Genomic DNA, 14,967 nt, shown 5'->3' with positions numbered 1-14,967 from the left:
TCCCCATCCCCACAAAGGGAATGCTATGAACCTTGAGACAAAGAGAAACTCTTCTAGGCTTTGTTCAAGGATAATATCAATACAGGGAACAACTGGATTCTCCATCCTTTCCTGCCCTCATGGTACCCTCAACTCTGGGGATGGAGCCAGGGAAGCCCAGCCAATGATCAGGTATTCACACCAGCTCGGTACATATGTGAGGGGGTGGGGGGATGCTCTACATCCCTGGGTGATCAGAACGTGCTGTACAGAAAGAGCCTCCCTAGCATGGATGGGGCTGGTGCCAGGGAGTGGAGTGGGTAGGGAGCCAGGAGCCTTGCTACCCAGAGCTGGGCAGGAGCTACCAGCCCCTTAGCCCTTGTATCTTCACTTTGGGCCATGCTTGAGAAGAACAAACTTCCTCTGTTTGTGGGCAGTCTTTCTTCTACTGAGGTTATCACGCAGTTCACCCATTTCCAAATGCAACGTTTCTGGATAACTCTTACCCCTCACTGTTCTCCAAAACCTGCCACGGAGCCAAGGCTAACCCTTCCTTGCTTTCTGCCTCCACCATGATTGATTGCCTCTGCCCCCTTGCTCATGCTATCTCACCTCTCACAATCGTTTCCTTACTCTTCCTCTATCCAAATTCTCCCCTCCCTTAAGACTCTTTGCTGTGACTATATGACCTCTTTTCAGCCCAGAGTGGTATCTGGTCTTCAAGCCCCTGTTGCGCTTCTGGTCAGTACCACCCAGTTTACTGTCTGTGTGGTCTCTCATCAGCTGACTCTGGTTGGTCTTGTTTATCTCCAAAGATTGCCATCTCCTTGACGGCAGAAGTTTTGCTTTCCAGTTTTTCTGATGCCTTCACAGTGCTTGGCCCAAAATAAGAATTCAGCTAATGCCTGTTGGCTAATCAAGTAGGCACAGGCCGCCTCCTCTCTTGAGAGTTGCTCTGCCAGCTCCTGGGAAAAGTGAAACATCCAAGGAAGGAATGAAGAGAAAACCCTGCTTCCACTGAGCTGCGAACTGTTCAAGTGCAGGTATTGGGTCTCATCTATCCTCAATCTTCTTGGATCAGGTGGCAAAAGAAGACAGGAAGAGGAAGAGGAAAGAAAGTTTCCTGCTTAAGTCCATTCTCTACATCTGCATCTCTGTTCCTTCCCTGAAAATAAGTCCATTAATACTGTTTTTCTATATTCCGTATATATGTGCTGATATCAAGAAGGAGATGTACATAATTAAGGCTATATATATATATAAAACTATGGCTGATTCTCATTGTTGTATGGCAGAAACCAACACAACACTATAAAGATTATCCTCCAATTAAAAAGCAATAAATCAATAAATAATATTTCACATCGATCACAGTTTTGAGTAACTCAATGAAACCATGAGCCCTGCCATTCAGGGCCACTCAGGACGGATGGCTTATGGTGGAGAGTTCTGACTGACAAACTGGCTCACTGGAGAAGGGAATGGCAAACCACTTCACCAGTCACTCTGTCCTTGAGAACCCCATGAACAGTATGAAAAGGCAAAAGTAAATTAAATAAAGGCAAAAAATAAAAAAAGATTGGTTCTTCCATTTGTATTCAGGGGGCTGTGCTTGTGTCTGCTTCTGGGGAATATCAACTCAGAGTTAGTCTTTCAGAATGATACTGAGCAAGCAGACATCCTCGCTTGCCTTTTCTGGATCCTCTTCCTGCTGCTGCTTCATCACCACGGGCGTCCCGCAGGCTTTCTGCTCTGCCTTCTGCTTTTCTCTTTCAGCCTTCTTGCACAGATTGCCCCTACTCCCAAGACTTCTGTTGCTGCTTCCAAAGCATAACTTACATCTTCGGCTGTTATTTCCCTCCAGACTTCATGTCTGTATTTCTAACTGCCTTATTGAATGATTTTCCTTGCAGATTCTGTAGTCCTATCCAGCTCTCGATGTCCAGATCCAAACTCACCATCAACAGCTCCATTCCTCCAGCAACACTGGCTGCTTTCCTGATTTCTTAGATTTCTTTCATAAGACCTTTCATTCTTTCATTGATCGTGACTCTCCATTTCACTCATAATTGACTCTTATCAGCCATATTCAGATAGTAACTAAGACTTCCCAATTCTTTCTCCCAAATATTTCTTATCTGAACCCTTTTTCCTATTCCTACTGTCAACATCACTGGTGGTACCAGCTTCTTTTAGCTGATCAGTGTGATCAGTCTGATTTCCCCCAGTTCTACTTTTTCCTAGACCCTGCAACTTGAAACACCTTATTAAACTGTTGCTTTCATCACATATTTTCATTAGGAGCCTAGCACTGGAGGGGGACCTCAAGATAGTTCACTTTTGTTCTCCAAATTCTACTGCAGAAACAGAGCATAGTCTGACATGAGAGGTGTAGATCTCTCTGCCAGGTGAGCTGCAGAATTTATCTTTGTTTTGAGTTTCTCTCTCACTAAAGTTTAATGATGTTTTCATTATTTAACAGCAAGGACAGAAGAATGACTGATAGCTCATAATTTACATGGCTGTCTTGTGTTCTATCAAGTTTTGAGCATGTACCAAAAATAGTTTTTCACTGCAGTTCCAAATGATAAGTTGTGATCTGATGGGAGGATGTTAACACGTAAGAGGAAAACATGGTTTTAACTCTTTGGCACTTTGCTGACACACTCATGCTCTGCAGCTTTCCGGTTCGTCCTCTGTTGAGAGCTAAAGCTCAAGTCATCCAGTTTTGTTTTGAGTTTTATCCAATCTTAATTAGTTTGGGGGAGGATCGATAGAGTTTTCCACATCTCATGTCACTCCTCAATGGCACCACAAGTAGCCCTGGGCAAAGAAGAGTGTTCACTCCTTGCTGTGGACACATGGAATTTATGGCTGCAAGAAGTGATCAAGACTGTAGGTGAAATGGATTAAGAAAGGGGCTTTCTCTTCCCCTTTCGTGGCAGGAGATCACTTTGATATCAGAGACAGACACTAGGGGGGCAGTGATCTTGAAGTGAGAGTGAGCCATTGTGGCTCTCGAGGAGGGCGGGTACCCGGCTCCTTACACCGCCTTGGCTTCAGTGAGCCAGTGACCGTGCTGGATGCCCTAATCGGCATCAGGAGCTAGGATAGAGCCACTTGGGATGAGGATGGAATGCAGAACACTCTCGAAATCATCTCTCACCATGTGTAGGGGTCTGGGTAGCGCTGCTTAAAATCGGATGGTTATACTGATGATCACCTGAAAATCACAGAAAAACATTTTTTAAAGAAGAGTTCAGGAATTGCGTAGTCTCAACACAGCAGCACCTCTGCTGACCTCTGCTATGCTTCTCTGAGTCAAAGGAAGCACTTCCAAGAAGCTCAGGCCTTTCCATACCCTAGAAACAAGGCAGGGTCCTTCCTCTGATGCTTCTGTTTTTCTTTTTCTGCATTAGGGCTTCCTCTGTCACCATGGCGACCCACCTACACCTGTGGATCTGGCTGACCAGCATCAGAAGATTTGTTGGGGTGGAGGAGGAGAAGAATGGAAACTAAGGGACATTTGGCAAATATACATACATGGGATAGAGAACTGAGCAGAGGAACTAGATCTTTTGGGGGGGAGGAGGGTGTTCAGGCATGGTTGGCTAGGAAAGGGATGCCCTAATGTAAGGTGTTTGCGTTTACAGAGCTTTGATTTGTCCTGGGTCTTTATACACAAGTATCTGGGTGTGTCCTGAGAGGTAGTAAGCTGACATGAACCACCTACTGCCTGGGATCAGAGTCCTGAATCCTGGTCTCTGTTCTGCCTATAAGTGACACAGCCCTCTATTTCAAAAGCATTGGTTTTAATTAATGCAAAAGTCTACATTGATTGAACAAGTCACACAATGAATAGAGTCATAGTTGCTAAAGTCAGGAGTGCAAGGCTTCTAAAACCGAATGAAGATTTGGCTTACCACCAAAGCACAGTTCAGTATTGTATTATTGCTTCAGTTCAGCATTGTATGTTTGCTTTTTGCTGGTATGTGCATCTTATTTCAACCAAAGCAAAGGAAGGAGGAGGCATGAGGTCTTAGCTTTAGTTTATCTAAACCATGGGTCCCAGCCCTGCCATCCTCTTAGGTCTAGATTTGCTTCCATTTCCTGGATGAAATCATCTTTCCTATCTTTGGCATTATACCCTCTTGATACTCATCCTTAAGCTCTTTCAGTAGGCCCCCTTTTTCTCTTTAATTCTCTAAATACTAGTATGTCATGAGGCCCGTGAGTCTTCACGAAGACTTGGGGTCTATCTTCTTACCCAAATTGAGAGGGTTCAAGTCTACACCTCTGACCTGAGATCTGTGTCGTCTGCGGGGTTAGATTTTAAGCAGCTTATGTCTGCCACCATGAAATTCTTGCTCTTAACGCAAACCATTGCATCCTAAAGTGAGCTCATCATTTTATTCTCTGCTGCTCGAGCCCTGTCCGTGGTACTAACGTTCCATGGACTTGGAAAGCGAAACTTCAGTTCTCATTCACCATTTCCCTCCCTTCATCTTCCATATCCATCCAGTGAATGCCCAAATTCTTCTCATATGGCAACCTCCTAAATCCAGGCCCACAGTATATGTTTTTTTCCAGATTTATCTTAGTTCTAGTCTCTAGCTATTTCCAAGACAAATTGTCCTATGTACTACCACCAGACAAAATATCCCATACCAATGGAATTATTTATATTATCCCTTTGGTTCAGAGCAAGGTCTTTAAGGACTCTATCCAGTGGAATATAGTTTTGGGCAGGAAGCCACCGTTTCTCACATGAAAACCCTCTACCTTCTCAAAGCCGAATATTAAGTTTTTTCCAAGGAAAAACTATTTGACAGACACTGAACCAGTTCTACCCTGGATCTGGATTTTAACCAAGAAGAGAGAATCCAGGAAGAGAGATAAAGGGTAGTTTGTTCTGCTTGTCCTCTGGAGGCAAGGAGAAAACCAGCTTCACTGGTTTTTGTTGTTATTGTCATTTATTTATTTGTTTTTAAACAATATGGCAGCATCAAATAAAGCAGTTGCAAGTAATGGGAGAACTCAGATTAAATGGTGGAGAGTGGCAGAGAGTGGCAGAGAGAAAAGATTTTTCTCACTTTTTTTAAAAAAAGTTTTGGCTGCACTAAGCAGCATGTGGGATCTTAGTTCCCTGACTAGGGACTGAACCTGCAGCCCCTGAATTGGAAGCATGGCATCCTAACCACTGAATCCCCAGGGAAGTCCCAGAGAGAAACACTTCTAATCTTCTATTTCAGAATCTAGGTGTTTCTAGGAAAGCGAAATGATTCAGGTACATGTAATAATTCCTGATACCCAGCTATGCCCCAGGCTCTGTGCTTAAACACTTTTACATACCTTTAAAAACTAATCTTTGCAATGGTTTTCATTGCAATATATCAATATTGATATATTATTGACTTGCTGATTTCCAGACACTGTAAAAAACCCCTCAAATATCTTATTTGAAGTAGTTATCTTTTTTTTTTTACACATGAGTTTACAAACAGGATAAATGTCTTGAATTTAGATAGTTTGTTTACAAGTGCAGGGCTTTTCCTTTTGTTTGAATCTCTCAAGATATTTTGCTAACATTTGATTTTTTTTCACATACTGAAATTAAGCAAAAACATTTACAGAGGTAGAAAATTAAACCATCGTAAAATAGCCATTATGATATTTTGTTATCTTTTTGTTTCCCTCCCCCGATAAATTACTATGTGTATGTTTACATACATACACACATATACACACCCACACTTAAATCGCAATGAATAGCAATTTGCATTTTTCATTTGCACAAGTGAGAATCAGATTATGGTACTTAAAACAGGGAAAAATATGGTGATTTATTAAATAGCAAATGCATAAGGTTATTATTCCCTGTAGCATTTTTACAGTAACAAAAGAAACAGCCTAAATGTTCATACATACATGTACATATATATACACAAAGATAAATATGTGTAGTTTCCACATATGTATTTTCTATTTTTAATCAGTTTCTTTTATACTTAATGGACAACATATCTTGAATATATTTTCATGTTTTCAAATAGTCTTTGAAATATTTTACATGGTTTCACAATAGCCCTTTCTATAGAATAACCTATAATGTACTACATATGACTTAAACATAATGTTTATATACATATATATAGAAGCATTCCCCTATTAATGTGTATTTAGATTATTTAAAGTTCAATAAATTTACACCAAACAACCCTGAACACAACTCTTTGTCCACATCTTACTTCTTTAGGCAAGTAATTAAAAACAGCTTTCCTTGGTCAACACAATGACAGCTGCCTTGTGATGTGATGAAGTGGGTTAATGGATTGCTTCCTATTGAACTATTTGTCTATTCCTAGGAAATACATTATTTCATTTTTTTGTCTCATTCTTTCATTACAACATTGGATCCCATTTGTATATATCTTATTTAATTCCTATGTATTCATAAAGAAAATTTGCACTTTTGTGCGAACATGGCAGGGCTTTTTGTATCAAGATAATGATTCTGTAAAATCAAGTGCACTTGTTCATCTTTCTGTATGCCTTGGAACTATTAATAGAGCATATGAAAGATGTGTTCTTTGAAAGTTTGAAAGAGTGCAATAAGAAGAATGCCTGCTATCTTTGGGGGAGTCTGGTTTGCACAGTGGTAGGGAATTGGCTTGTTATTTTACTGACTGCACAGCAACTTTGAGAGATCGATGTTATCATCACTGATTTAGTGTTAAGGAAACTGAGGTTTTGGGAGGTTGAATAATTTGCTGAACAGGTGAAGCTGGGATTCAAGTCCAGGCAGGCTGGAACTAGAGCCCACATCCTGATGTATTCTGCCTCTTGGACTTGGCAACATTTTCCTTACATATTGATTCATTCACATTTTCTAATTCTAATTTCAGTTTGTAATTTCTATTTTTTATAAGTCCATTGAACATTTGAAACTTTATTAGTTTAAAAGTATAACATACCCTCAAAAATCCTCTATACAGGAAACTGTATTTCTTTTCTCAGCCTTAACATCCTGTCTTAATGTTTTCGGATCATCAATGTATTCCCATCATTCCTCTTTTTCAAATAACTACCTCTTTACATATCAGAGCTTTTTATCCCTTCATATCCTTATTTTATGCTTTTGGATCTGTTCATTCCTGCCTCCTAATTTTCTTTGGTTTGGTTCGTTATTCTTTTCTAATTTTTGAGCTTGAATCTTTCGTCTGTTTATTTTTACTCTTTCTATCAACAATATCAGGTCTCTAGCTCTGAATTTGTCTCTGGCACAGTCCCATGAGTGCTGATATGCAATGTTCTTATTGATGGTAAGCCCTAAATGATCTGTAATTACAGCTTTGATTTTTCTCTCTGACCCAAGATTTCTGTAGCAGAGTTGTTAAATTTCAAAGTGTTTGGGTTTGTCAGTTTGAACTTTTGCTGTTAATTTTCTGTTTTATTGTATTGCGGTCAGAGAACAGAGCCTGTACAACTTCTGCCTTGGAGACTTGACTTAGATTTCTTTCGTGGGCCAAGATATGATCAGTTTTTGTGAATGTTTCATGAATTCTTTAAGAAAAGGTATTATTTTCTTCTCATAGAGTATAAAGTTGACACATATCTATTAAATCAGACACATGAAATATATTATTCAGCTCCTCTCTACCCTAACTCTTTCTTTGCCTACTTAATCTGTCAAAGACTGAGGGTGGTATCTCCACTCTCCCGTTATTGTTGGAAGTGAAAGTGAAAGTCGCACAGTCGTGTCCGACTCTTTGTGACCCCATGGACTATACAGTCCATGAAATTCTCCAGGCCAGAATACTGAGGTCGGCAGCCTTTCCCTTCTCCAAGGGATCTTCCCAACCCAGGGATCAAACCCAGGTCTCCTGCATTGCAGGAGGATTCTTTACCAGCTGAGCCACAAGGGAAGCCCAAGAATACTGGAGTGGGTAGCCTATCCCTTCTCCAGCGGATCTTCCCAACCCAGAAATTGAACCGGGGTCTCCTGCATTGCAGGCAGATTCTATACCAACTGAGCTACCAGGGAAGCCCCCACTATTGTTGAGTTCCTGTCATTTTCCGTCTGTATCTGTTATAGTTCTGGTTTTACATATTTCACAGTTATCTTGCTCAGCACAGAAAACCTCATGGTGCTTATGTCTTCTTTGTGACTTGTACCCTTTATCAACATTAAAGAACCCTTTCTGTCCGATTTAATGCCTTTTTTTTTTTTTTGCCTGTAAGTCCGCTTGATCTGATATTTATATTGCCAACCCAGCTTTCTCTTTGTTTGCATTTGCCTGATAAACTTTGCCTATCCTTTTGTATCTAACCTTTCCGTGTCATGTTGTTTTATCCTTGTCTCTTGACAAGAGCATAATTTTAAGAAAATTTACCTCTGTGCTTTGGTGTGTTCTGGGTTGCCTTGATGGTTAAACGTGAGTCCTCCCGGTTCAGAAAAACTCCTTCCTCCTACTGTCATATCCTCATCTCCCTATTATATGTGCATGTGTAGGATATGACTGCCCTGCACATGGCTGAAACTCTAGGTCATGGTTAGTTTGGCTAGGTATGAATCCTTGACTCACTTGGGCCCACTGGAGCTCCTTCTCCAGAAATCAGGAACCATTAAAAGAGAGAGATTTGGCCTCTCTGCATGGCTGGACACATGACTTGTAAGCTAGGTAGCAATGGCCAGTCTTGTCGATTTGGAAGAGAGAAGGTCAGTCTTTAGAGATGGTGCCACATCATATTTTATAAAAAAAATGGTGACATTATATTTCTAGTCCCACACGCTCTCCTGAAACCTTCCCATTCCCCACTGGATAGACTATATTCTCTTTTTCTTGAAACTGCAGGCTGCTCCTGACTTCCTCAATGAGCATGGTGCAGCAGAAATAATGCTGCGTGCCTCCCACAGCTAGGCTGCAAAAGATGATAAGGCTTTCACCTGGCTCACTCTTTCAACACTCACACTTCAATCCCAGCCACCATATTGTGAAGAAGTCCAGACCATGTGCAAAGTCTGACTTCAGGGGCTAGCCTAAAGTTTCCATCAATAACCAGCATCAACTTCCAGATGTGTCATTGAGGAAGACTTCAGATGATTCCAGCCCCCAGCCTTGTAGGTGTCCAGGTTAACTCAAGTGGGTCAGAGATAAGCTATACTCACCGAGCCCTGCCCACATCAGAGATTTATAAGCAAAATAAATGTTGCCTTTACTGTACTGTTTTCTGAAATTAAAATTTTAAGGGACTTCCCTGGTGGCCCAGTGGCTAAGACTCCAAGCTCCCAGTGCAGGGGGTCTGGGTTTGATCCCTGGTCAGGGAACTAGATCCCACATGCTACAACTAAGAGTTCACATGCCATGAAAACCCAATGCTGCCAGATAAACAATACACTAAAAAATTTAAAACTTACCATCATTGTTGATTCACAAAAAAATACAGATGTTTTGTATATTGTTTAGCCAGTTTCCCCAGGAGTAACATTTTGCAAAAATATCGTACTCTATCAGAATACTGACACGGATACAGTCAAGATATGGAAGGTTTCCATCACTAGGCAAATTCCTCATGTTGCCACATCCACTTCCTTCCTGCATCCACCCCCTCACTAGCCCCTGGCAACCACTGAAGTGAAATTGAAGTTGCTCAGTCATATATGACTCTTTGTGACCCTCATGGACCGTAGCCCACCAGGCTCCTCTATCCTTGGGGATTCTCCAGGCAAGAATACTGGAGTGGGTTGCCATGCCCTTCTCCAGGGGTTCTTCCCAACTCAGATATCAAACCCGGGTTTCCCACATTGCAGGCAGACTCTTTATTCTCTGAGGCACCTATCCATCATTTCTAATTTTGTCATCTCAAGACTGCTATGAGTGGATTCATCCAGTATGTAATCTTCGAGACTGGATTTTTTTTTTTTTTTTTTGTCAAGCATAATTCTCTGGAGACACATTCGGGAATGCATCAATACTTCATTCCTTTTTATTTCTCAGTTGTAAATATTCCATGGTGTGGATGTACCACAGTAACAACTGTTCAACTGCTAAAGGACATCTGGATTCTTTTCAGCTTTCTGAGATTATGAATAGAGCTGCTATAAACATTCACGTGAAGGTCTTTGTGTCCAGGTCTTCTCTTATCTGGGATAAATGCTTAGGAGTGCAGTTGTTGAATTGTTTAGTAACAGAGTGGCTGGTACTCTGTTTTCCTGAGTACCATTTTACATTCCACCAGCAGTGAATGAGTGATCCAGTTTCTCCACATCCTTGCCAGCATTTGGTGTTGTCACTATTTTCTTAACCATGATAGTTATGGAGTGATATCTCATTGTAGCTTTAATTTACACTCCGGGCGTTGGTGATAGACAGGGAGGCCTGGCGTGCTGTGATTCATGGGGTTGCAAAGAGTCAGACACTACTGAGTGACTGAACTGAACTGGATGACTAATGATGTTAAACATCTTTTCATGTGCTTATTTTTCATTAATCTTCAATGAAACATCTCTTGATTACTTTTGCTTACTTTCTAATCAGATTGTTTACATTTTTCCTATTAAATTTTGAGAATTCTTTTAATATGCCAGATGATAGTTATCTGTAGGATATATGGTTTGAAAATATTTTCTCCCTGACTGAAGCCTATCTTGTCATCCTCTTAACCGAGTCTTTTGCAGAGCAAAACTTTACATTTTGTTGAAGTCTAATTTGTCAATTTTTTTCTCTTATGGATTGTGCTTTTAATGCCAAGTCTAAAACATCATTTTCTAGCCCTAGGTCAGAAGACTTTTCTCCTTTCTTTCTAGATGTTTTATAGTCTCATGTTTACATTTAAGTCCATGAACCATTTGGCATTAATTTCTATAAAAGGTATGAGACTCAGGTTGAGGGGTTTTTGTTGTTTGTTTTCTGCTTGCTATCCGATGTCCAGTTGCTTCAGCCTTGTATTTGAAAATACTCCTTTCCTCCATATAATTGCTTTTGCACGTTTGTCAAAAAATCAGTTGGACATGTTTGTGTGGGCCTACTTCTGGGTTTTCTCTTCTGTTCCATTGAGCTACATGTCCGTTCTTCTGCCAATACCAGATAGTCTTGCTTACTGTGGCTTACCGATATTTCTTGAAGTCGAGTAGACCGACCACTTCCACTTTATTTTTCCTTTTCTAGAATGTTTATTTATTCATTGTATTGTTGTCTGTGCTGGGCATTCTCTGCTCTGTGTGCTTTCTCTGGTTGCAGGGAGCGGTGCTCCTCTCCAGGTGCAGTGCTTGGGCTTCTCATCACAGTGGCTTCCTTGTTGCAGAGCATAGGCTTCAGTAGTTGCAGCACGCGGGCTCAGCGGCTGTGGATCACGGGCTCTATGCGGGTCATAGAGCGCAGACTCGGTAGTTGTGGTGCTTGGGCTTGGCTGTCCCACATAATGTGAAATCTTCCCCCTCCAGGGATTGAACCCATGTCCCCTGCACTGGCAGGTGGATTCTGGTCTATTGTACCACCAGAGAAGCCCTATTTCTCCTTTTAAAATGTATTTTAACTATTCTAGGGTTTTTTTTCTTTTTGCCTTTCTGTATACATTTTAGAATAATTTGTCTGTGTCTTAAAAAAAATCTTGTTGAGATATTGATAGGAATTTCGTTAAATCTGTATATTATTTGTTTGTGTGTGTGTGTGTGGGGGGGTCAAATCGAAAAAACTGTCCAACCCAGATGCACTCACTCATTGTGACCAATGCTACTCTGTTATGAATACATCTTGAAGATGGTGGAGGGTGAGGAGGTGAGAGGAGGTGGGCAGATGTTGCTCTAGATAATATGAAGTTGTGGGGTGTGTGGGCATCTCGGTGTTAATATGGAAGGGTCAAAGGCAGAATTCGTGACGTACAAAGAGTTGTTGTTCAGTCGATAAGTTATGTTCAACTCTTTGCAACCCTACTGACTGTAGCACACCAGGCTCCCCTGTCCTTCACCATCTCCTGGAGCTTGCTCAAACTCATTTTCATTCAATCAGTGATGCCATCCAACCACCTCATCCTCTGCTGCCCATTTCTCCTCCTGCACTCAATCTTTCCCAGCATCAGGGTCTTTTCCAATGAGTCAGGTCTTTGCACCAGGTGGCCAGAGTATTGGAGCTTCAGCTTCCGCATCAGTCCTTCTAATGACTGTTTCGGGTTGATTTCCTCAAGAATTGACAGTAGGAAAGCTAACGATTCCAGGAATCAGTCTGTAGCTCCTCTTTGCGGCGATGTGTATACCGTCTGTTGGAACAGGCATCCTATCTCCCCTTGGGCTTATCCACGGATCACATCTCCGCTCCCTCAATTACTGGTCTCCCCTGCCCCTCCTCCTCAGGGAGTCCTGGGCCTTGGCACAGTGCCCTGTCAGGGTCATCAGCCTCCTGATGAATCGAGCTGGATAACATAACATTTAATTAGCGCTTAGGACTCACAGATCAATATGCTGACAAGACCACAAAGTGACAAAACAATCTCCATCAGAGCTCCAAGGCTGCTTGAAGGAAGCCAAGAAGCAAGGCGGAGTCCTCTGCCCACTGAGAGCATTGACGTGGACCATCCACGGTGAACAGGTCGCTTAGAATCAGAAGATTCTGCAGCCGCCTGGCCTCTGCAGCCATGGAAGTTTCTAGAGCCAGCAGAATGAGTCCCCCCCCCCCCACCGCCTTGGTGTCTAGTTTAGCTGCTAAGGAAAGTGGCTAGTTTTCTCTGGGGAGCAAATCAACTGTGTGCGTGCAGCTCTGTGTATGTGTGCTTGCTTATACGCATGGTTGGAAGGGGGAGAAGGTGAAAGACAAGAGTGATTTGCTTGGTGTTGGACATTTCCGGTATGACTTCAGTGAGAAATGTAGCAGAAGTAATTTCTGTTTAGTGAGTCACAGGAAGGTTGCAGGGTATGAACAGTACCCAAGTGATGTGATCAATGGGATCCTGAGAATACAAAACAAAGAGATAACATTCTTATGGATTATAGACCCTCATATCTCAGGTCTCATCACCACCCTCTGGGTGGGATTTCCTCCCTGCCTCCAGTCTTTGCCCCTATGGATCCACCTTGTGGGCTACTTCTAGAATAGTCTTTTTTTTTTTAATTTGTTTATTTTTAATTGGAGGATAATTGCTTTGTACTATTGTGTTGGTCTCTGCCATATATCAGCGTGAATCAGCCATAGGTATACATATGTCCCTTCCATCTTGAACCTCTTTCCTACCTCCCACCCTTTCCCACCCCTCTAGGTTGTCACAGAGCTCCAGATTTGAACTCCTTGCATTATACAGCAAATTCCCACTGGTTACCTATTTTGCATACAGTGATGTACATGTTTCCATGCTACTCTCCCAATTCATCCCACCCTCTCCTTCCCCCACCATGTCCCCAAACCTGCTCTCTAGGTCTGCATTTCCACTGCTGCCCTGCAGATAGATTCATCAGTGATGGTGGTGGTGAAGTTGCTAAGTCCTGTCTGACTCGTGATCACATGGACGGCAGCCCACCAGTCTCCTCTGTCCATGTCATTCCCAGGCAAGAATACTGCAGTGGGTTGCCATTTCCTTTTCCAGGAGATCTTCCTGACCCAGGGATTGAGCCCACATCTGCTGCGTTGCAGGCGATTCTTTACCACTGAGCCACCAGAGAAGCCCCAGGTTCATCAGCACCATCTTTCTAAATTCCATATATATGTGTTAATATACGATATTTGTTTTTCATTTTTCAAAAATGAGTTTTATACAATTTTTAAAGGTTACTTTCCATTTACAGTTATTATGAAATATTGGCTATATTCCCCTATGTTGTACAATATATCCTTGAGTCTATATTATAAACAATGGTTTGTATCTCCCATTCCCTCACCCCTATCTTGCCCCTCCCCACCTCCCCACCGGTAAGCTCTAAGTTCTCTGTATCCATGAGTATGCTTCTGTTATGTTCTATTCACTAGTTTGTTATATTTTTTGGATGCCACATATAAGCAGTGTCATACAGTATTTATCTTTCTCTGTCTGACTTATTTCACTTAGCATAGTGCCCTCCAAGTCCATCCACATTGCAGCAAATGGCAAAATTCCATTCTTTATTATGGCCAAGTAGGCTAGTCTTTCTTCAATGCCAATTTCACCCTGGCCTTTAGCCTTTAAGTATTACAAACTACCAATAGACTAAAGCTTAGATGCCTAACAGCAAAGACCTTTGAACTACTATACCTAAGAGTGATCTGTAATCCATTAAAAAAAATTGACCCCTTCTCTCATCCCATAAATTATGAGTTAGGTGACCTGAGACGGGCCCGAGGAATTAGCTTTTTTGAAAGCATCCTGCATCTGCAACTGGAATCTGGACCACATTTTGAAAAATGTGGAAGACGTCACTGCATTTTCAAAGCTGCCCATGATTTAGGCCTATTTCATCTCACCCAGCAAACCAGTGAATTCTATCGACTGGTTTCCTCTCCACTATTCCCAACCCACATCATCACATCAGTGCTTTGCTCAAAAGCATCTTCTACCTGGGACTTCCCTGGCAGTCCAGTGGTTAAGGCGTCGCCTTCCATTGTAGGGAGTACAAGTTCGATCCCTGGTCAGGGAGCTAAGATCCCACATGTCTCACAGCCAGAAAAGCAAACCAAAAAAAAAAAAAAAAGAAGCAATAATGTAACAAATTCAACAAAGACTTTAAAAATGGTCCACATCAAAATAAACAAACCAAAAATAAAGTACACAAAAAAGCCCCTCAGAAATGTCTTCCACCTAGATCACTCTTTCCCTCCTCTCTTCCTCCAAACCCTTCCAATCCTTGATGATAAAACTCCAGTTTCATCTCCATAAAGTTGTCCGCAGGTCCCCCAGTGCAGAAGCCTTTCTGACCACACCCACTTGCTCTTGGTGCCTAATTGCATATCATTTTGCTTTTTTGCTTCTCTATTGCATTCTTTCCCTCTTTCCAATACTTTGGCCACCTCATGCGACGAGTTGACTCAC

General features: G+C 41.8%; 1 protein-coding gene across 3 annotated transcripts in view; it reads right to left on the bottom strand.

Annotated features, from left to right (window-relative positions):
- SHISA6 (shisa family member 6) overlaps window positions 1-14,967 on the bottom strand; it is a 261,715-nt gene that overhangs the window by 4,142 nt on the left and 242,606 nt on the right. The window contains exon 4 of one of the 3 annotated variants that reach the window (XM_088828461.1): window positions 3,146-3,202. The exons of the other annotated variants lie outside the window; for them this stretch is intronic. Coding sequence (XP_088684587.1) covers window positions 3,146-3,202 — 57 coding nt within the window. The remainder of the gene's footprint in view (window positions 1-3,145; window positions 3,203-14,967) is intronic. 3 annotated transcript variants of the gene reach the window in all.

The sequence above is a fragment of the Moschus berezovskii genome, chromosome 20 (assembly GCF_049115385.1).
Source record: "Moschus berezovskii isolate FMDL1 chromosome 20, NW_MosBer_1.0, whole genome shotgun sequence".
Taxonomy (NCBI): domain Eukaryota; kingdom Metazoa; phylum Chordata; class Mammalia; order Artiodactyla; family Moschidae; genus Moschus; species Moschus berezovskii.
This window is presented reverse-complemented; position numbering and strand designations above follow the sequence as displayed.